General features: G+C 41.1%; 1 protein-coding gene across 1 annotated transcript in view; it reads right to left on the minus strand.

Annotated features, from left to right (window-relative positions):
- BLMH (bleomycin hydrolase) overlaps positions 1–23,535 on the minus strand; it is a 593,976-nt gene that overhangs the window by 509,209 nt on the left and 61,232 nt on the right. The window contains exon 3 of the mRNA XM_044054476.1: positions 23,379–23,488. Within this exon, the coding sequence (XP_043910411.1) occupies positions 23,379–23,488 (110 nt within the window). The remainder of the gene's footprint in view (positions 1–23,378; positions 23,489–23,535) is intronic.

Below are 23,535 nucleotides of genomic sequence, written 5' to 3' on the forward strand. Positions count from 1 at the left end.
AAGGGGGTCAAAAACAAGTCAGAAATGTTATAAATGGTCTTCAGGATAATAGATTTTTGTTGCAATTTGATGGTTTTCAATTGGGTAATAAAGTACATTTTCTGGATATCAGTTTAGAAGGAGGTGTAAATGGGAAAATTATTACTAAAGTTCACCGTAAATTTGAGGATGGTCTTCACTTTTTGGATGCCCATAGCTGCCATCCTCCACATCTCCTTAAATCTCTTCCTTATGGTGAGTTCATTAGAGTTAAAAGGTTATATAGCAATACTAATGAATTAAATAATGAATTACAGAAAACAGCTCAATTATTTATTAAGAGAGGTTATGATATTAATAAAGTATTTTCTTTTTTAGACAAAGTTAATAGGAATATTACTTATCAGTCTAATAATAGGGAGGAAAAGTGTCTTGCTAAACCTGGTAATAAAATGAATAATAATTTAAGAAAGATATATGTGGTTATTACTTCTGACCTGTTATCAGAAGAAGTAAAACAAATGATTCAATTTTATAGGGGTTCTTTATTTAAGTACATAGACCTTATAGATATTCTTGATAGAATTCCGAGGTTTTCCTATAGAAGGGGTAAAAGCATATGGGACATGTTAGTACATGCTAGATTTTCCATGCCTAATTTGAGTTTAAGTATTAATCATATTACTGTAGGTACCTATCCTTGTAGTAGATGTGTAACATGCCAGTATGTTAGTAAAACATTTAATGGGCTACCTTTTCAGTTTAATGCTGTGTTTTCATGTAATATAGAAGGCATTATATATGCACTTAAATGCCCTTGTGGTATGTTCTACATAGGTGAAAGCAAGAGGGCTTTCAAGACGAGAATTCAGGAACATATCAGGGACATTAAAAATGCAAAATTAGAAAGCCCTCTTGTTATGCATTTTAAAAGACATCACAATGGTAACCCTTCGGATTTGTTAGGCACAGTTGAACACATCCCTACTAATAAGTATGGCACTAATCTTAAGAAAAAAACTTTTGTATAAAGAAACACTTTTTATATTACAATACGGTACATTAGCCCCTGGTGGCATTAATGCAGAATACAATTAGAAAGGTCTTATTTAGGCTTGTTATGTGATTTTAAATTGTTTAATTGATTTCATTATATAAACTTGTGCTTGAATTTTTATTCTGTATTCTCCTTCAAAGGCTATTGCCGAGGCGCTAGAGGTTTTATTAAATTATTTGAGTGGTGGATCCTGGTTTCTACGGTCATTTATTATTATTATTTTCAGTGCTTTTTTGGTTGGTTTTGATGTATGTGCTAATGCCTAAAGGAGTGTACACCATTTTGATATGAAAGATGAACAAAAAAGGAAAACATTTTTTTTAATTTTATAACATATTAAGAAAAATAAAGGATATATAAATATATCTATATATTTATAAAATACATATGTACAAAAGGTATGTCTTGCACAATATGACAGGCTAAGAAAAGAAAAAATAAAGGGGAGAACAAAAAGCAGTGAACTACTACGGTAAGGAACTTAAACAGAAGAAAAAAAGTCAAAGTCATTACCAGAGGACAAAAAACTTGAGCACACAGAGATCCGGCCATTGCTTGTGGTAGCAAACAAGATCCGGGTAGCTCACTCTATACTCAGGAATTATGGGGAAGGGAGAAGCCTGAGCACTAGATCCAAAGCTTGAAAGTGGCTGAAGCCAGATCTGACATCAGATCTGAGACCCATTTGTTGAAGAATGGATGAAAATGACAACATTAGATCATAAGTTAAATATTCTGTTACCCCCCTCCCCCAGCAGGTCTGGGGAAGGTGGGTAAAATTGAAGAGAAGGAAGAATTACAATCATGCAGAACTATCATTAGGGCGAGTATGCAAGATTTGCATTTATCATGGTCTGGTTAATCCTCTTCACTTGACACAGTAGAGTCACTAGCAACCAACCTGTATGACCTAAAGAAAAATACCTCAAATGACAGCAGCTCCAAAAGTCAAACAAGACCTGTAGATTCCATCCAGCTTGTAGTGTTTTACAAAGACAGCCAGTAATGCCCATGAATCAGATGTACAAATGTCATATACGGAAGCATTATTAAAAAAAGGACAGAGAGTTGCTTACTATGCTAGGAGAATGTGTTTTGAGTGCATTTGGATTTCCAGCATTTTGTATAAACAAATCTAATAAAGTCAAACAGCCATCTTGGCTCCAAGTCCATTAGAAGAAAAGGATACAACACCTTTGAATCTTTTTGAAATTCTTAGTACTATGAAGGGAAAACTACAGCTTTCTGTGTTTGCCCAAAGAATGGAAAAAAATAAGTTTGCCTTATTCGATCAACTAGTGAAAAAAATAGGCAAAGTAATGGTTTAATTAATGTTGGATTCTGTAGCCACCTTAGGCATAAAAGAAGGGTTGGTGCATAGTAGTATTACCCTATTTTTATGAAGCAATATGTACGGGGAACTGGACTTGGAGGCCTAAAGTTCAGAAATATACCTTGCTGATGTAATAGATAATAAAAACAGGGTTTTACAGAAGAAGAACCTCCAGCTCCACACTGGAGGCCAGTTCAGAGGAAGGCTTAACTAACTGTTCAGAGATAAAGTTAAGATCCAGAGGGCCAGCTCTGTGGCACAGAGGGATAAAGCACTCACTGTGCCGGATGTCCCAGACAACCTGCATTCAAACTAGCAGCATGGCTGCTGGAGGAACTGTAGTGGGGAAATGGGAGAGAGCTACTGCTGCCATCTAGCCCATCCTAGGGGGAGAAAGACTGCCAAGACTCAGTGCAATAGCAGCATTAAGAGCCAGATGAAATCAATGCTGCAAGAGGTACACCATTAGTTAGCAGGTTCAGCATGCACATAAGTGCATATGCAGCTCCTTCAGGCAGCCATAACGGAGCACATAATGCTGCCACAGGTTCAGAAGGGGATTTGGCATACTCTCCTGCAGCAGTATGAAGCTGCACCATGTCCTTGACCTCCTCGCCAGCAATAGATGTGGGTTGTTTGAGAAGGGGGGGGAGTAAAGCAGGTCTGCCGGACCCAATAAAGAAGGAGATGAGCTGGTGGCAGCTCATGGTCAGCTGCAGGGAGAGGGAGAAAAATAAATACATCAATCACTCAATCAATAAATAAGATCCCAAGCAGGAAGAGTAGAAAAGTTTCTCCAAGAAATCTTTCACAAACTTTAAGAGAAGCAATGACTGGAGCAGAAAGAGGACCAAACTCCACTCCAATACCCACACTGCAAAATATGCCCATTTGCCCTCGTATGTTTTTCTGGTATTATCGTCCAGGAGTGCAAAAGGATACATATCACCTGTTCAGGGTAGATTTCACAGCTATTACTGGAAGTAGACATACTGCGCAATAAATCTGAAGGCATGAAGGGCTGACTAAAGTTTGTTAGAAGGGTAGGTAAGAAGGGTCTTGATGAGTCTCAGCCTGATGGACTTCTCCACGAAGTGAGGCCATAAAGGAAACCAGACTTGTCAAGACAATCATGGTGCAAAGAGGATGACCCTGGCCTTGCTCATCTAGACCTTCTGCAGAATCTTATGAATTGTATGAAAGAGACAAACCAAGAGATTGGGTGGCCACTGTTGGACTAATGCATCCCTGGATCATTGCTCCAGAGGGTGAAATCAAAGCAAAGAAGTCACAGCACTTTGCATTAGTCAGACTAGTAAAGAAATCACAGGGAGGATTCCCCTCATCAGCAGAAAACTGCTTTTAGCACCAATCAGCTGTGGAAGCACTTTTATAGCAGCAGGTTCCTGCTAAACCTGTCTGCCATTTAGCTGACTTCTCCTGGTAAGTATACTACTACCTAAATTTTTTTGAGTACATGATCCATTCCCAAAGCATCACTGCTTCTTGACAAAGGGAATAGGAATGGGTTCTCCCTAGTTTGTTGTTATACCACACTGCAAGTGTACATGTATCTGTCCCTGTGGAAGAGAATCCTGAAAGATCTGCAACAGGAGAAGGACCACCACCCTCATGTCTAATACATTTACATGCAGACTGGCCCCTGAATGTAACCAGACACCTTGTGCACACCACCCTAAATAATGCCCCCACACCAGGGTTGAAGTATCCATGGTGACAGTCTCTTGGGGTTTGTGAACAAGAAAGTGGTTGCCAGTTGAGAGTTTGGAGTGGAAAAGCCACTAAGCAAGGTGTTTTCAACATGCACTTGAAATCCTTAACAAGCTGGAAAGTGAGTCTGAGGCGCAATTCCATTAAGTCCCTAGCATCGACTGAAGGATTTCTGTGTAATACCTTGTTTGCAGAATCAAAAAAACTGATGGCAGCCACATGACTGCTGTCACAGATAAGGACTGATAAATCTTTGCTAGTGCCTGAAAAAGCAGCGGGGATCCTTTCTGCTGGCAGACTGATTAAGACAAGTGTGCAGCATGCAAGCTATAAGATTCAGGCACTGAAACGGACTCAGCTGAAACTTTATGAAATTCACTGTAATGCCAAAGGACTGAAAGAGACAAGCAGAATATTCTATGCTGTGGTGAGTCTCCCCATCACAGAAGCAGTGAGAAGCCAGTTGGTTAGGTAATGGAATATAGTTAACCCTTGCAGCCTGTGGAATGCTGTCACTTCCACCATGCTTTTTACAAAGACCAGGGGAGGCTGTGGACAGACATAAAGGCAAGTCTCAGAAAAGGAAAGGAGTCTCCTACTCTCAAATGTAGAGACCTCCTTGACTCACTGGAGATCATAATGTGCATATGTGTGTCTTGGACAGCCAAAGAACACATCCAGTCTCCCTGGAATAGACAGGGGAGAACTGACAGCATAGTGACCATCTGGAACTTCTCCTTTGGATTGTAAAAAATTAAGCAGCTTAAATCTAAAATGGACCAGACAGCTTGGTCTATTTTAGCACCAAAAAGGCTCTTCAGTAACAGCCAGGCCCTCCTTTGTTGTGGTGGGACCTCCAAAATGTCTTTTTTTGCTACCAGTTTTATGAGTTATGGCATCACCACCCTGTTCTGGTGGGGTACAATGCCTGAAGAAGGAACAAATGATGTGGAAGGGGCTTGAATGGAATGATATATCTTCTGGATACTAGATCCAATATCCATTGATTACATGTGATGGTTGCCTAGGCTGACCAATGGAGGGACAAATGACCCATGAATGTCTCCAGGGTAGAGCACTCAGGCAAAGCCTCAAAGCAACTCCTGCTTGCACCCTTGTATGGAAACCTGGCCATTCCTACAACCTCTGTCATTCAGTTGGCATTAACCCACAAAAACACTGCTGTGTTTGGTTCCTTATAGATAGCTGCTGACCATGCTGAAACCACTTCTGGCATGAACTCTTTTGCAACCTTGAGAAGGTGAAGGGACAGTGAGGAATAGTAACTTTAACTCCTGCCACTAGCAGCTATAAGTGCTTTTCCTTTTCAGTTGCTATGCTCCAATTTAGATTCTACTTGCAGCCAAAATCGACTGGAGCCATTAAACAAAGCATTTGAGAAGGAGACTGAAATTCTCTTGGAAATCACAGAAGTGGTGCCAGACATGATGGCAAACTGTCACTCTGGTGCCCACTGCCCTTGCTGTGCCATCAGCTAATTACAAATTAGCCATGTGAATCTAGTTAGTCTGTGTCATCCACTTGATTTCATTCAGAATGTTGTGTTGAAAATGCAGCATTTGTACCTGGTAATTCAGCACTCTAAGAATAATGTTGAGGATTCACATATCCTCTTTTCAAAGCAATCAATCTCCCTGTACTTCATGCCCAGAAAGTGGATCTGAGGGCATTGAGGCATAGTAGTCTTTTCATGGGCCACTGTTGCAATAAGAGTCCACAGGCTGGATTCTTGACCAACATTCCCGGCCCTTAGGGGAGGAGGAACACAAAGAATTCTATACAGCTTCTTTGGCATAGGAGTTGCAACATCGGTCTCTTTCCATGCCTGAGTAACTAAGAAGATCATATCCCCTAGAAGGGAGGACACCCAAGAAGGAAACTGGAATGACTGGAATGCTTCACAGTACCTTCTCTGCAGTATACAGTGTATGTGCAGGCCAATCCCCCTTACTCTTCATGATTAAAAGAACTTTCCAAACATGGCATCAGCAGGGAAGGAAACAGTGGAGTCCCTCTTGGCTGGATAGTCAAAGTCCAGCTCAAGGATTTCCTTGGGGACTAAAAATGCTTCCTTTTGTATCTTTTCTTGCCTGGGCTCCTTGGCTGCAAAGGTTCCAAGAAGTATAACTCCAAGTTTGTTTCTGGCTCAGGTGTTGGGTAACAGTCACGCAGAAGGCTATCACACTGCCTGTCCTGTTGATGACCAACCCTTCTTCAGGGCAGAAACCTCATGTGCAGAAGCCCTGAGAAGGATATCCTTGATCTAGCATCAGGTGTAGCTTCTGCAAATGTGATTGACACACCTGAATAAAGCTTGGCATCAATGCCACCACTGGTATCAAACACATCAGCACCAGAGCAAAGAAAGCAGTTTTAACTAAAGGGGTGCGGAGCCAACAATGACCCCTGGAATGGAAGGGCTTGATGCTGAAGACATTGACATTCTCTTAAAGGCAAGAATCTCTGATCTCAAAATCAAAAATGGTGCTGTCCTAAGGAAAAAAACTATCAGCTGAGAACTCCAAGACCAAGGGAAGCATCCATTCCCAATGGGATCATCAAACTATCAAACATCATCTGGGTCAGTGTTGGTGCCTGCAAGGAGCTGCATGACCTTAATCCAACTGGCACTAGTACCTGGACAAATAAGGAAGCAGGAGGTTTTGACAGGACACTCTGCTGACTGGGTCTAGAATGAGACAGGGATGGGAAAAAGACCAAATGTATTTGAAATTGCATTATGGCCTTGGAGAGCATGTCACAGGAAGTTCAAGGTTACTAAGTTTTGTGACCAGGGTTACTAAGTTTTGTGACCATTATGCCTTGCCAGTTCCCACCATAAAAACTGTACCTCACTTCTCAAGGAGGGCTAGCCCTGTCAAGCCCAGGGCAAATTTCTGAACCCATCCAATTATCCAGGTCCTGTTTAAAGGATGATAGTGCATCACACTGTTTTATCTAGTGGGATTCTACTCCACAGGTGAGAGAGACACTGAGCAATATGTCTCTCCACCTTATTTTACTGATCTGTCTGTTGAGGTAGGTTTAGATCCCTTGCTCTGGTATTTGTGGGATTGTTTGATTTATGAAGGTATACTATTGAGTCACTGAATACACAAAATGCAAAGCAAAGGTTTCCCCTGTGGAGCCATAAGCCTCAAAAAAGAGGGACAGTGCTTCTAGTCTTTTCTAGTAGCCTACGGATTTTAAGCCCATGGTCTTGTTTGTTGGAAACCTCGGGGATCTTTTGGTATGTCAAGTGAGGTATAACTGGTCTGATTAATGCAGGAAAAGGACAATAACTTCTTTATATTTGGATGACATTGCTTTGGTGATCAGCTTTATCATGTAGAAAGATTGTCTGACAACCATTACTACATGGTGATCTAAGGAGGGAGAATTATCAACCCAGGTTACATTCTCTCTTTGATGTGGGGTATTGTTAATGTTATATGCTGGTGGATTGGTTTGTCTGCCAAATTTGATAATGTTGCATTTTTTATCATTTAATTTAAATCCATTTTCAATACACCAGGCATTTACAAGTGTAAGTTCCTGCTGGAGAGCTTCTGTGTTAGACAGGGATTTGGAAATGACTCCAAGTTTGCAGTCATCTGTAAACTTAGTGATCCACAGGTCTTGGATTTTGGTTTACAGGTCAAAGACAAAAATACCAAACAAAAGCAGTCCCACAGCTGAGCCATGCAAGACACCACTGGTCACCTTCATATTCTCTTACACTGCCCCTGCCACTCACATTGTATGTGTTCTGTCTTTTAGCCAATCAGCTATTCATCTCATCACATAAAAGCCAATTCGTAATGCATTTAGTTTATCAATTATGCTAGCATGGGAGAAGGTGTCAAATATCTGGGGAAAATTAGTGCAGGCTGTGTAAACTGCAGCTGCTGTCAACAGCTTGTGTTCTCTTTTTGAAGAAGTTTACCAGGTTCATTAGACAAGATCTGCCTTTTACAAAAGCAAACTGCTACCAGTTTAAGCTATTGGAATATTTAAAATCTATGTTAATCAAGTCTGTTGTAATGTGTTCCATAGCTTTGCAAATGAGACTCATCAGGCTGACATGCCTATAGTTTCTGGGGGTTGGCAGAAGGGCCAGCTTTATATACTGGCATCACCAGTACCACTTGCCATACTACTGGAACTTAGCCTGAGCCTGTAGCCAGGCTCATGTTAAATAAGTTATGGAGATGTTTTGCCAGGGCATGTATACTACTATTTAACAAACAGCTTGGTATGTTATCTAGGGTAAGTGTTATTAGTCATGGACTGTACTTCCAGTACATGTTCTTTAGTGATAATGAAAGGTTTGAGGGATACGTGTATCACAAGGTTTTGGATAATTGTCTCCGGAATGAAATTTGCACTAAATGTATTTATTACATTAGCAATGTTGAATGGATCTAATTAGATCTTGCCATATAGCACGAGTTCTGTACATTTCCAACCGAGTTCATAGTCTACCTTAGATATACTATTCTTTTTTTTAAATTCTTAAGTCAGTTCCCAATATTTTCCTTGACTTGGGGGTCTTTACATGTTGTATACTCCAAGAGTTTTTTCTTTTAAATTTGCCATTACAGTTGGAACTACATGGGACTGCAAAATCCATACATTATCTATGTGGGTACAAAACTACTTTGAGAATCTATCTGCTGGGGCAATATTGTTATAAGTAAATTTTTTGTCTTCATAACAGAATTTGATTTGTGTGCTTGATGTCTTTAAATATGTTGTTTACAATGTGGTTAGATACTATAAAAATGGTTAGCGCTTTCACAACTACACTAGTTGCTTCATCAGACACAGTAGTTTAACATAATAAAGCTTATATAGAAGATACAATAAAGTCAGCTGACAATCCAATAGTCACATGTTCCAATGCTTATAAATGTGTAACATTAAATATATGTAAATGTAAATATGCATAAAAACCTAAATAAATATGCATTAATATACTAATAAATGGTTAAAACATTACTATAAATATATATAAAAGACTTAGTTAAAATACTTAAAGAAATATAATAATATAATAATTCTAGTGTTTCAATGGTCTGGCTTTTAAAAAAGGTTTTAAGGAACTATTTCCATTCAAGCCATGATATTTCTCAGCATTCAACTTAAGAATCCATTTTTGTTCTATGCTTTCTGTAGTATTTTCTAAGTCACCTTCCTGTATATTTGAGAGGACATGTTGAATAACAAAAAACTTAAAAGTATGAGATGAATCAGTTTTTCTAACATGATTTGCCAGTGCACTTGTCTCTTTACAATTATTTATATCTCTAACATGCTCAAGGATCCTATCTTTCAGGATCCTATTAGTTTTTCCTACATAATATGCAAAACATTTTTGACAGAAACAAAAATACACAACATTAGCAGTCCTACAATCAGCATAGCTATAACTGGTTATAGTAAATTTACGTAGAGGATGAATAAATGTCTAGTTGCTATGAATATATTTACATGCAGTACAATGTCTGCATAGAAAAGTACCAACACATATAGAAAAATCAAAACTATTAGGTTCTGTTCTATAACAAGACTTGTTATTCCTGAAAGAAAATAACGGAGTTTCACTGATTATATTAGTCAGTTCTGGTACTTCTTGAAGTAAATGCTAATTTCTCTTTATAATCTTCGTATATTCATTAACATTGCTAGAATATTGAAAAACTGCTCAAAAATGATTAGTGTCTGCAGTGTGCGTATTTCTGTCTTCTCTATCTGTCATAGTTGCATAATAAGGGCTGCATCCGCTATTTCTTAATTTCCATGCTTCAGTGATAGTCTTGTCTATCTCTCCTGTCGCATAAATATCCTGGCTTGAATGGAAATAGTTCCTCAAAACCTTTTTTTAAAAGCTAGATCATTGACGCACTAGAATTATTATATTATTATATTTAAGTATTTTAACTAAGTCTTTTATATATATTTATAGTAATGTTTTAACCATTTATTAGTATATTAATGCATATTTATTTATGTTTTTATGCATATTTACACATATATTGAATGTTACACATTTATAAGCATTGGAACATGTGACTATTGGATTGTCAGCTGACTTTATTGCATCTTCTATATAAGCTTTATTATGTTAAACTACTGTGTCTGATGAAGCAACTAGTGTAGTTGTGAAAGCACTAACCATTTTTATTTTTTCTATTTTTGGTTTGAATAAACGTATGTTTGTGTGCTAACTTGGTGCATTTTATTTTATTTTACGTATCTGTTTTATGCACCTTGTTTTTACCCTGAGTCGTTCGTATTCTTTTTGTTTGGATTCTTCATTTGTTCAGCATAAGGGGCACACGATGAACAATGGATATATCTACTCCTGAGGATGCAGAAATTCTGCCACATGTTCGTTTTTTACAACTTTTGGATATATCTGTGAATCCTTTATTGAATGCAGATTTTAACAGTGCTGCTAATCAAGAGATTTTTTAATAACCAACAAATGCCTGAATTTTACAAGAACTATAGGAGTTGGAAAATCTGCTATATCGATACAAAATACTTCAGTGGCAGCGCTTACATCTTCAAGCATCTTTGGACAGTAAAATTATTCCACTTGGTCTCAGGATTTTAAATATGCCTACATATGGGGATACATATCCTGAGTTGCTACGCAGGTGGCAAGAATTAAACTTACAGTTTAGTTCTATGTACATGGAGCTATTGATAGATTTTTTTCTTTCCCACTGAAAATGAGCTGAAGAGCCAGATTATTTTACTAGAAAGAAAGATTTCTGAAAGCCATATGAATAATGTTGTGTTTAACAGAATGGAACAACTTCAAGAAACTTTTAGTTATGTACTTACCATAACTTTCGATGTTTGGGATCCATCTCGCCTACATTCTGTACTGATGGGTTCGGAGCCGATCCTCGGCTCCGACTCGGCACGCTATGCTATAGAGCGAAGCCTCTTATTGGCTGAGCTATTCTATATCCCAGGATGCACCACCACTACTTCCCCAGATCTTGTTTGTCCGCACTCATGCACACACACATAACTGTTTATATAACATTGCCAGATGTTTCAAGATGAAACAATGGTACTCTGACCGTCCAGTCTCTTCTGATCTCCAAGGCAGGGGGAAGGAGGGTGGGTTATTAGGAATGTAGGCGAGATGGATCCCAAACATCTAAAGTTATGGTAAGTACATAACTAAAAGATGTTATGTGATCCTATCTTGCCTACACTCTGTACTGATGGGACAGCGTCCCTAGCACCTGATTCCTGGGTGGCTTACTGGAAAACACTCCTGAGAACTGTGGAACCAAATGAAGCTCGCCCCGAGATGCCACATCCAATTTGTAGTGGGAAATGAAGGTGTGCGGAGAAGACCACGTAGCCGCAGCACAAATGTCTCTAATGGCAAGCTTAGAATGGAATGCTATTGAAGTAGCCCACAGCTCTTGTAGAGTGAGCTTTGACAGAGGTTGTAAGCTCTTTATTAGAAGAGGAATAAGCCTGACTAATACAGTCCCTGATCCACTTGGCAATAGTGACCTTTGTGACGGCTTTGCCCAATTTATTGTCCGAAAAGGACACAAACAATTGATCTGTTTTCCGTATTTGTTGGGTCCTATCTAAATAAAATCGCAATTGTCTGTGAACATCCAATGTGTGGAAGATGTATTCTGCTTTGTTTGAGTACTTTGGGAAGAAAACTGGCAGTTCTAATGACTGTTGTAGGCAAAAACTGGAACAAACTTTAGGGACAAAGGATGGGTTAGGCCTGAGGGATACTCTATCTTTGTGAAAAACCAGGTACGGTGGTGTGACAGATAGAGCCTGAAGCTCTGAAACCCTTCTGGCTGAAGTAATTGCTGCCAGAAAGGCAGTTTTCCAAGAAAGAAATTTCAAATCACAGGTTGCTGCCGGTTTGAAGGGGGAGGAGGTTAAGGCACGTAATACCACATCAAGATCCCACGGAGGAGCAGGATGAGAAATCGGAGGTCGTAAAAGCGCAGCACCTTTTATGAAGGTTTTACACAATCTGTTGCTCATCAAAGGTGGGTCTATAGATTCATGAAAATTGGAAATAGCTGCCAATTGGACCTTGATGGTAGAGACTGAAGAACCTTGATTGAATAGGGAAGTTAGAAATTTCAGAACTTCTGACACCGGGACAGTGATGGGATCTAGACCCCGGAGTTGAGCCCAAATAGCAAATCTCTTCCATTTGCTAGTATACAATTTCCTAGTGGCAGACTTGTGGGCCGAGGATAAGATATGTAAGACTTCCGGGTCTAAGGTATGATTTCTGACTATAGTCGGAAGAGGAGGAGCCAAGCTGATAACTTCAAAGAGTGAAGGGACTGATGGAGTTGTCCCGACTGATGAATTAATAGGTCCGGGATCTGATCCAGGAACCATGGACTGTCTAGAGCATACTTCCGAAGATAGGGAAACCATACCTGATGAGGCCAGTAAGGGGCAACTAGAATCATTTTGCTCCCTGAGTGAGTCGCCTTTTGGATCACTCTGGGAAGGAGGGGAACCGGAGGGAAGGCGTAAAGCAAGCCGGTGGGCCAAGGATGGGCTAGGGCGTCCCTGGGAATCTCCCCCGGAGCTGGAGTGAGAGAGAAGAATTTTCTGCACTTCGCGTTCAGCGGGGTTGCGAAAAGGTCGCAACAAGGAGTTCCCCATCTGCTGAAGATCTGAGTTGCCACTGCCTCGTTCAGAGACCACCCGTGAGGAGAGAGAATGGTTCTGCTTAGTCTGTCGGCTATCACATTGGATTTCCCAGGGATATGATTTGCTACCAGAAAACGTCTGGTCGCCACTGCCCATTCCCAAACTCTCATGGCCTCTCTGCAAAAGGGTAGGATCTGGTCCCTCCCTGTTTGTTCAGATACCAGACTACTGACATGTTGTCGGACTGAATGGCGATTACGCCCTGAGAGAGGTAATCGTGGAGGGCTTGTAGAGATGCACCGCCCTCATTTCTAGAATGTTGATGTGAAGGAGACTCTCGTCGGGATGCCAATTGCCTTGGGACTGACCTGCCCAGGTAATGCCCCCCCCACCCCGTCTGGGAGGCGTCCGTCGTCAATGTGGCCGTAGGAGGAGGTGGAACAAAGGGTCGTCCCTGGTCCAGATTGGAGGACACCAGCCACCAGCGGAGGTCCCGTTTGCAGGTTTCCGTGATCCGTATGAGATGACTGAGAGGGAGATCCTGAAAAGACCACTGGGTCGATAGGAGCCACTGGAGAATTCTCATATGCAATCTTGCTAAGGGGACTAGGAGAACAGTGGCCGACATGGAGCCTAATAGCTGCAGGACCATCCTGGCTGGGGCTTTGGATTTGAGAAGTAAGGCTCGGACTTGAGCCTGTATAGTCTGCATCCTTTCTGTAGGAAGATAGACCCGCATTTGGTTTGAGTCTATCTCTACTCCGATGAACCTTATGCGCTGAGATGGCAGCAACATAGACTTTGGCCAATTGAAGGTGATTCCAAGGGAAGTGCCTAGTGATATGGTGGCTGCTAGGTTCTGCAATAGTAGACGCCTGGAGGTGGCAGTCAGGAGCCAGTCGTCCAGATACGGAAACACCTGGAATCCTAGACTCCTCAGGTGAGCAGTCACGACCGCCAAACATTTGGTGAACACCCTGGGGGCTGTGGTGAGACCAAAGGGCAGTGCGCAGAACTGAAAATGACTGTCTCCTAGGCTGAAGCGCAAATGTCTCCTGGATGCCTGATCTATCAGGATGTGATAATAGGCGTCCTTGAGATCTATGGAGCACATCCAAACACCTTTCTCCAGCAGTGGGAGAATGGATTGTAAGGTGACCATTCGGAACTTGGACTTCTTGACTGAACGATTTAGGTTGCTGAGATCCAAAATGGGCCTCAAGTCCCTGGTCTTTTTTGGCACCAAAAAGAATCTTGAGTAAGTCCCTAATCCGATCTGGTCTGCGGGGACCGGTTGGATGACTCCTTTTTGAAGCAGCTTTGAGATTTCGAAGGCTGCGATTTCCCACTGACTGGGTGGCGGGTCCGGGATTTTTCTGGACGGCGGAGGGGGCTGTGAAGGATGGCGTAACCTCCGGCGATGATTCGAAGCACCCATCGGTCCTGAGTGATACCCTCCCAGGCTTTTAGGTGCCTCGAAAAACGACCCCCGACTGGCTCCGGAGCTGCACAGTCGGGCAATCCTTCAGGGATTGTGGAAGGCTGAAGAGCCACGAAAGGACTCGCGGTCTCCAGTGTTGCGGGGGCCTCTGCCGCCTCTGGGACGGCGTCTTCCAGAAAAATTCCCCCCTCCTCTGCCTCTAGAAGGGGGATCGTCCTGCTGCGAGGGATAAGACTTCTGCGATTTACGGAACCACATTTTCCCTCCTCTTTTAGTCTTGGGGTAAGGCCGAAAGGGAGTGGAAAACCATGCCCCTACGGCAGTCAAAGTCTTACCTTCTTGCTCACAGCGTGTCAATGTGTCCTTTACCTTGGGTCCAAACAAAGAGGACCCATCAAAGGGAGCGTCGGCAAAGGAAGACTTAAAGGCTTCCGCAAAATGACACAGGCGGAGCCAGGCTTGCCTCCGTAGAGCAACATCCGTACCCGCCGCTCTGCTCTCCCCCTCGGCTGCATACGAAATGAGCCTCATGGACGAGTTTGATATTGATGACAGAGTAGCCAACTGAGAGCCAACCGTCTGGGCCAGCTGCTCAGGTAGGTTACCCAAGAGGGTATCTGAAAGCTCCTTGATCAGATCCCTCTGAAATCTAGTGAAGTGCGTCAAATAGTTCGGGGACCTTAAAGTAAAGGCCGCTGAACTGAGGGTGCGCTTCCCGTGCAGTCCATGCTCCTAGACTCCTTATTAGGAGGATGGACAGGCGTCGAAGCCTCTGCTACATCTTGTTGGGTAGCAGATGCCACCACCAGGGCATCTACAGCCACACCTTTGGTCAGAAACTCCTTCTCTGGGGGTGCTGATAAGAATTTATTTGGGCGAGCAGGCACCAGTTCCACAGAGTCTGGATGCTCCCACGCCCGACAGATCAAATCTAGGAGCTCGTCAAGGGCGGAGACACCCAGGAGGCGGACGGCTGAGCCCGAGGCCTTGAGGAACACCGACTCGTCAGCGATAGGGGGTTTGGAATGCCAGCCGCCTCGTTGTTTGAGGGCTTCCAAGATGTCTGCAAAGGAGACATCATCTGAGGGCGACTTAGGGGACCCCTCCGCATCATCAAGATCGGTGTCCGGCGTGAGAGACTCATCGGGAGTCGGCGTGCTTCCTCTTGCACAGTCTTTTCCTTGGGGGTTCCTCCGAAGAAGCTTCAGAGGGACCTCCAGGAGGGGGGGAAACCCCACTGGGGGTGACCTCAGGCCCCGGGGCTCCGCTGTCTAGCGACAGGGGGACTACCAAAGACCCAGTCTCAGTGTGTAGGGAAGGTGCCGGTGAGACCGTGGAGGTAGCCAAAGAAGATTTGGCCAAAGCACTCCTCATGGCCCTGAAGGCCGGACCGCCAGAGTCCTGGGAAGGTCCAACCCCCGTGGCCACAACAGTAGACGGTACCCTCGCAGCCGACGCACCGAGAGGAAGGCTCGGAACTGAAAACATTGGTCCCGAAGCGTCCCCCCCCGGGGCCGACCGAGGAGGTCCGTGTACCGAACTCCGACTCGAGAGCCGGGGTTGGAGTAAGGGTCGGAGCCGACCCAAAAACCTCCATCGGCTCCACCAGCACCGGCTCCAACGGTGCCGAGGCTGTTGGAGGAGGAACCAGAACTACAGGGTGGGCCATCGGCTCCGAAGCCGAATGGGCTGCAGCCGAAACTAATTTCTGGAATACAGGAGACTGAAACAGTCTTAGGAGCACCCTGTCGATGTCCGAATCCGACATCTTGGAAGATCGGGAGGAGACCGACCGGGTCCGAACCGACTTCTCCATCGGCTCCGAAGGACTGGGGGACCGGCTCCGAATAGACTCGACCAGTATCGGTGCCGAGGGAGATTCCATAGCAATTTCCCTCGGTGCCGAGGAGGGCTTCGGCGCCGAAGGGGAAGAGTCTGAGCCGGCAACCCTCATCGGCTCCAAAATCAGTGGAGCCGATGAAGGTGACCCGCCTCTCGAAGCCCCAGCCATCGGCTCCGAAACCAGAGGAGTCGAGACTGGAGGCATCGAGGCAGACCGTTCCGCCCTCGGCTCCGAAGTCCGTGGAGCCGATGGAGAAGCCTGCCTAGATTTCTTAGTGGTCGGTCCCGACGGGCTGGTCGGAGCCGACAATTTCTTTTTCTTAGCTGGAGAGGAACAGGAAGATAAGGCCTCCTCGAAGGAGGGTTTGATAAGCCCTTTTAAGATCAATTTATTCTTCCTCTCTTGGAGGTCCCTAGAGGAAAAAGCGTGACACATGCTGCAAGACTCCTGAAGGTGTTTGGCGCCTAAACAGTACACATAAGGAGTGATCATCGGTGATGGACATTTTACAGTTGCATCTCGTGCATTTCTTAAATCCTGAGGGTCTATGCTCCTTAGACATAATGCCTGTAGACTACTCACTATATCAGAGAAAAAACACAATGTATGTCACTGGGTAAAGGATTTTACCACAATAAAAAAACTTTTTTTTTTTTTTTTTTAAACGAGAGGCGAAAGCCCAAGAAACTTAAACAAATAACAAATACAACTACAATACACCAAAAAGGAGGGCCAAGAACCCTCTAACTCAAACAGGTACTTGACCTCTCCAAAATACAAGAAGACTCACTAAAGAACTAGGGGAAGGCCCCTCTAACTTAAACGGAAACCTTTCCCTGTTCAGTCACACAAAATTACCACAAAAACTTTACAAAAACACACTTATACACAACAATAGCTGTTAAAACAGCTTTTGGGTAAAGATTAAAGAATTTCCTGACAGAAAAACTTTCAGAAAAAAAGCACTTAGCTCAGCCAAGTTCGAGACCACGTCCTAGCTTGTAAGTGGCAAACGAGATCTGGGGAAGTAGTGGTAGTGCATCCTGGGATATAGAATAGCTCAGCCAATAAGAGGCTTCGCTCTATAGCATAGCGTGCCGAGTCGGAGCCGAGGATCGGCTCCGAACCCATCAGTACAGAATGTAGGCGAGATAGGATCACATAACATATATTGTTTCATATGAGAAAAGACTTCAAACAGTTAAATTGAATAAATTGAATCGAGATAAACTAGATTTTAGGAAAAATCAGGTTTTCTCTTGGCCCAGAGAACACAGGAGGGCGTTGCCACAAGAAAATGCTAATTTACAGAGTAATCAGTCTGTTGCTACTTCCGCTCCTCAAGGAAGAAAGTTTATGCTACCTGAAGCTGCTATTGAATCAAATGCAGCAAGCTCTCAACATAATCAGCCTGCTGGCAGTCTTTCTATGTCAGTAAGCAGAACAATATCAAATGAAGTTGTTGCAGAGTGTATTAAAACATCAGCGAACTGTAGTGTTATTACTTTATCTGACAGTGAACAGCATAGCTCTGCAAACAGAGCAGCTTGACAGTTGCACTGTTAAGTGAAAATCAGACTGCAGCTATTGTTAATAACAATATACAAACTACAAGGGCTTGCACGAGTTCTGGAAATGTTAGCAGTCCACAGAATGCTGTTTTACATCAATGAGAGGAAGTAAATAATGTTTTTTTGGACAAGAATATGAAAGGGAATTTTTCTTTGAAAAATCCCCTACCTTACAAAATATGGTCGAGGAGTATGTCACAGTCAAGGAAACAGGTAAGGAATCAACACTAGGAAGAGAACATGCAGTTACTGAAATGGAGAAGAACATGAATACAGGTTTGGTAACAAATATTTCCGCCATTGTTTTAAGTAAAGAACAAATTGCCCTTTTAAATAAGGGATTAACATTTATTCCTGCTAAGAAAGCAGATTCAGCAGAAATGCTGAAAGATTTAAGACTGTTGGGCAGAAGCCTTACTTTAAAAACTATGTTTCCGGTTCAAACAAGTGACATTGTTACCATTTATAAAAGACCTAGTACTTTCGTTCCTGTGTTCCCACCAGGGATACAAACTTTCATAGATGTTTGTGAGACTGGCTTTAGGGAATTGGATATGCAGACAACTAAAAACAGGTTTTGTAATTTTTGTAATGATGAATATAGAGCTTTGCAGCAACTAAAGAATATGTGTTCTGTAGATGTTAAACAAGCTGACAAGGGTGGGGGCATTGTATTACTGGACAGAGACCTTTATATTTCTCAAATGAGAAATTTGTTATTGAATACACAAGTATATCAATGTATTAACAGAACGATGGTCAATGGATTATAGATAGGGTGTCCTTTTTTAATTTTTGATCTTTTAATTACTAATTTGATTGATGAATCATTATTTAAATATTTTACTACTGAGAACCCTGTTATACCAAAAATACATAATCTACCGAAAATGCATAAAAATGCTGTGATTCCACCCATGAGACCTATTGTATCGGGAACTGGCTGGTGCACTGAGCCATTGTCCATTTTTGTAGAAGAAACTTTACATGTTTTTTTAGATGAATGCTACACTATTATTCGAGACACTAAGAGGTTTCTAGAATGTCTACATAATAGAATAATGACTCTGGGACAGGGAGATAACTTCATTTTTGTTACCATGGACATAGAATCGGAGTTTACTTGTAAACCTAATTTATGGGGAATAGACAAAGTTAGAGAATTTTTAACAGTGAATAGATGTTGTGACAATAAGAAAATTCAATTAATATGTAGTCTTTTGGAGATTATTTTAGAAAATAATGTCTGTGTATTTGAAAATGAATTTTATTTGCAAAAAGTTGGTGTAGCTATGGGCACTGCATGTGCAAATAGCTACGCCAACTTGGCATTGGTGTGCTGGGAACAACTTTCTATATTTACGGATAGTAACCCCTTTTTTGCACAAGTGTTGTGGTACGTCCGTTTTGATGTTGATGTTTTTATGTTATGGAACGGAAATGACAATGAACTTAAGAATTTTATAGATTATTTGCATAGTACTACTGAGTTTTTAAGACTTACTTTTAATAGCTCAGATTTAGAAATTGACTTTCTTGATGTTAAAGTCAGAAACTCTGATTGTAATGAAATTATTAGTAGCATTTACCAAAAACCTACTAGGGAGAATGCATTATTACACAAAACAAGTATGCATCCTAGGCATATTCCTAGAAATACACTAAAAGGACATGTATTTAGAGTTCTGTGCCTACATAATAAGGACGATGATGCTAAAGCAGCCCTTGCAAATTTGAAGTTAGAGTTTTTAGATAGGGGCTATGCGACAGGAGAGATAGACAAGACTATCACTGAAGCATGGAAATTAAGAAATAGCAGATGCAGACCTTATTATGCAACTATGACAGATAGAGAAGACAGAAATACTCATACTGCAGACACTAATCATTTTCGAGCAGTTTTTCAAAATTCTAGCAATGTTAATGAATATACGAAGATTATAAAGAGAAACTGGCATTTACTTCAAGAAGTACCAGAGTTGACTAATACAATCAGTGAAACTCCGTTATTTTCTTTCAGGAATAACAAGTCTTTAAAACAACATTTATGTTATAGAACAGAACCTAATAGATTTGATTTTTCTGCACGTGTTGGAACGTTGTACTGCATGTAAATATATTCATAGCAACAAGACATTTATTCATCCTCTATGTAAATTTACTATAACCAGTTATAGCTATGCTGATTGCAGGACTGCTAATGTTGTGTATTTTTGTTTCTGTCAAAAATGTTTTGCATATCGGTCCTGAAAGGCAGGATCCTTGAGCATGCTACAGATATAACAATTGTAAAGAGACAAGTGCACTGGCAAATCATGTTAGAAAAACTGATTAGTCTCATACTTTTAAGTTTTTTTGTTATTCAACATGTCCTCTCATTTATACGGGGAGGTGACTTAGAAAATACTACAGAAAGCATAGAACAAAAATGGATTCTTAAGTTGAATGCTGAGAAATATCCTGGCTTGAATGGAAATAGTTCCTTAAAACCTTTTTTAAAAGCCAGACCATTGAAGCACTACAATTATTATATTATTATATTTCTTTAAGTATTTTAACCAAGTCTTTTATATATATTTATAGTAATGTTTTAACCATTTATTAGTATATTAATGCATATTTATGTTTTTATGCATATTTACATTTACATATATTTAATATTACACATTTATAAGCATCGGAACATGTAACTATTGGATTGTCAGCTGACTTTATTGCATCTTCTATATAAGCTTTATTATGTTAAACTACTGTGTCTGATAAAGCAACTAGTGTAGTTGTGAAAGCGCTAACCATTTTTATTTTTTCTATTTTTGGTTTGAATAAACGTATGTTTGTGTGCTAACTTGGCACATTTTATTTTATTTTACGTATTTGTTTTATGCACCTTGTTTTTACCCCGAGTCATTCGTATTCTTTTTGTTTGGGTGGTTGGATACTAGCTTGTGGGCTGACTTAAAGGAAAACTCCGCCCTCTCCTACAGTTTAATTCAATCCTTAGGCTTCTTTTCTCCCTACAATATGGATCCAGTATTGTGTAGGTACCAGAAACCTGCATGTACTTTTTAAAACTTTTATTTCCTTGCAATGGAATCAAAGGAAGGGAAAGCCCACATACTTTTTTTTAAACTCAACTTCTCACATACTTTGCAGAGGAATTTGTCTCCGCCTTCATGACATATCATAGATACAGCTAAATCTGTAGTTTACCCTGTCAGGTACTGCTGTCAAACTTAGCTGGGCAATTAATCCTACTAATGTCAGGAATACAGCAGCCGATATAAAAAGACAGAAAACTGTGGAACTGTTTTCCATTGTTTTTACTGCAGAGAGGAGAAGAACTTAATACTCCTTTGTCACAGCAAAACAAAGCAACTGGATCAGATAGGGGTTTAAAAGCAGTTGTCACCTCTTCTGACAAATTTACATAAGCGCAACATAGTATTGAAATGCTAAACTTTAAATGTTGGATATTTGTTATAGTTTATATGTTAAAATAAATGTAGGATCATCCACCATTTTAAGGGAAACACATTAAAATTGTAAATGAATCACTTGGAGCACTTTTGAAGCATTAAAATAGTTCAGAAAACAAAGATACAATTTAAAAAAATCGTTTTTTTAGTTCTAAGGTAGAGTTTTCCTTTAAATGGAGAGGAAGTTACTAGTGGTGTTGTGGATGATGACACTACATTTGTAACTAACAAGTCAAGAATGTTTTGAGCTCCACTTGGGCTACCAACAATTTGGTGAACTGAATTTTTGATTCACTAGATCTAAAAAAACTTCTGTGCATATTCTACATTAGAGGTGTAGGTACTCAAGTCAATTGATAGGTAGTTAAAATATACCAGAATGATGGAGTTCTTCTGGTATATTTTAACACAGTGGTACAGCAGATAGTATTGCCGCCTCACAACAAGAGGTTCTCTGGTTCACATCTCAGCTGGGTAGGCTTCTGTGTGTAGTCCGCATATCCTGCCTGTGATCGGGTGAGTTTCCTCTGGGTGCTCCCTTTTCCTCCCACATTCCAAAGACAAGCAGTAGGTGGATTGGATACTCTAAACTGGCCATAAGTGTGATTGTGAATGTGAGTGTGTGGTGTGGAAGAACTACAGCAGCAGTGCTAACCACTCAGAGGTGTAACCCTTAGCTCTAGATGATTGTCACTATTGAAGTGACACCCCAACCCCATGAATAGAAATGGTAAAAAGGGATGGATGGATGAATGGATGTTCTTATTTACGTTCATCCATACCATTTAGGAGCTTGATGTGAACTTCCAGGGTCATGGAATGTATCCTGTAACAGGAGATAAATGGATAGCTAATTTTGTTTAGTGTGATTTGTACTTTAGTTGTGGGTTTCTGGGAATCTGTCAAGAGGTGATATAGCCTCTAATAAATATGGACATGCCATCTCAATTGCCAGGGGTCTTAAAGAACAGTAGGCACTAAACTTAGTTATCTCACATATGATGTTCACTACTGACCTGGAAAAGTAGACAAAGATGATATGATGGGCAGGATAAATCTACCTAAACAAGGGAAGATTCAATATCCTGTGGATGATACCCATTTCTCAGGTCCCAGGGGTTGGAATCACTGATTACTCAATCAACGACAAATTGTGATAATACAGGTTCTACAGAATGTCCTCTATCCTGCATTGAAGAAGCCATGGTGGGAGGAAGACAAGAAAACTCCTCTGCTCTTTCATTTGTCTTTATATTTTCAGTGAATCGTATCCCTCTTCAAGAGAAGTTCTTGTGGTACAAGGGACTTTACCACCACTGGATGTAATCAGACGATTTAAAGTAAGTTTATTCTTAAGCTCAGTTAAAGTTCTCAACTTTTCACAAATACTGATCTTGCAGGTGGAAGGTCTTAAACATACCACAACACTTGAAAAGGTATGCTTGGGGTGGCAGTTTGTGGATGCCTGCAATACACATCTTAAAACTAACTTTCTCCAACACCATAAAGCAAGCAACTAAGCACTCAGAAAATAAAACTCTGTAAAACCTGTAGTACCCAAAGGGGGAATAAAAACATTACCTAGCTTAATGTGACAATACCTCTGAAAAGCACTACAAAAATAACACTTACAAACAATGCTAAGGACCAGTTACACTAGAACTAGAGAAAATGGAGTCATCTCACTGGATGTGAAGAAAAACTGAACTATGACAAGAAAACATCAAATCCACAAAGAAAAGGATCGAACAGGGAAAATGCTCCAACAATTCTTAAATGATGAAATAAACTCAGGGGCTGTCTGCGACTGATGTTGACATGAAGACTGATGAGCAGTATCTGGACAGGAAGATGGACAGCAAGAGATTGTGAGTAAGGGGGAGGAGTTGACGCCTTGTTGAATTTGCATCAGTGTCAAGGTGGCGGTAAACTGAAGTTGCAGTCCTGTGAGTACAGCAAACTGAACCAGACCATGACAGATTTAACTGTTACCCATACTGTTCACTGTAAGCAACTGCATTCGTCATCTGGAAAAAAACTCAGAGTAAAAGACAGACAAGAGCAAAAGAGAAAAAGTGCAAAGCAAATTCCAAATTCTGTATCAGTTCTTTCCCTAAGGTATCATCCCTGGCAGATATCACAATAAAAGTGAAAACACTGTATAAGGAATTTCAGGGAAAAGGAACTGGAAACTTGCACATCCAGACATTTAGCAATTAAATAGCTGAAAAAGTTATGGTACAGTACCTTATCCCAGAAGAACAAATAGGACTGACTGAATTCAAACTCTTCAATGTTAAATTTCTTCATGAACGGAAGCCGGATCACATTCAGACATGAAAAAATCCAGCACCTCCCTTATTTAGTGGGGGTAAGGTGGAAAAATAAAACAAAACAAAAACAT

This window comes from Protopterus annectens, chromosome 13.part0 (genome assembly GCF_019279795.1).
Source record: "Protopterus annectens isolate FY-2018-M chromosome 13.part0, PAN1.0, whole genome shotgun sequence".
NCBI lineage: Eukaryota > Metazoa > Chordata > Ceratodontiformes > Protopteridae > Protopterus > Protopterus annectens.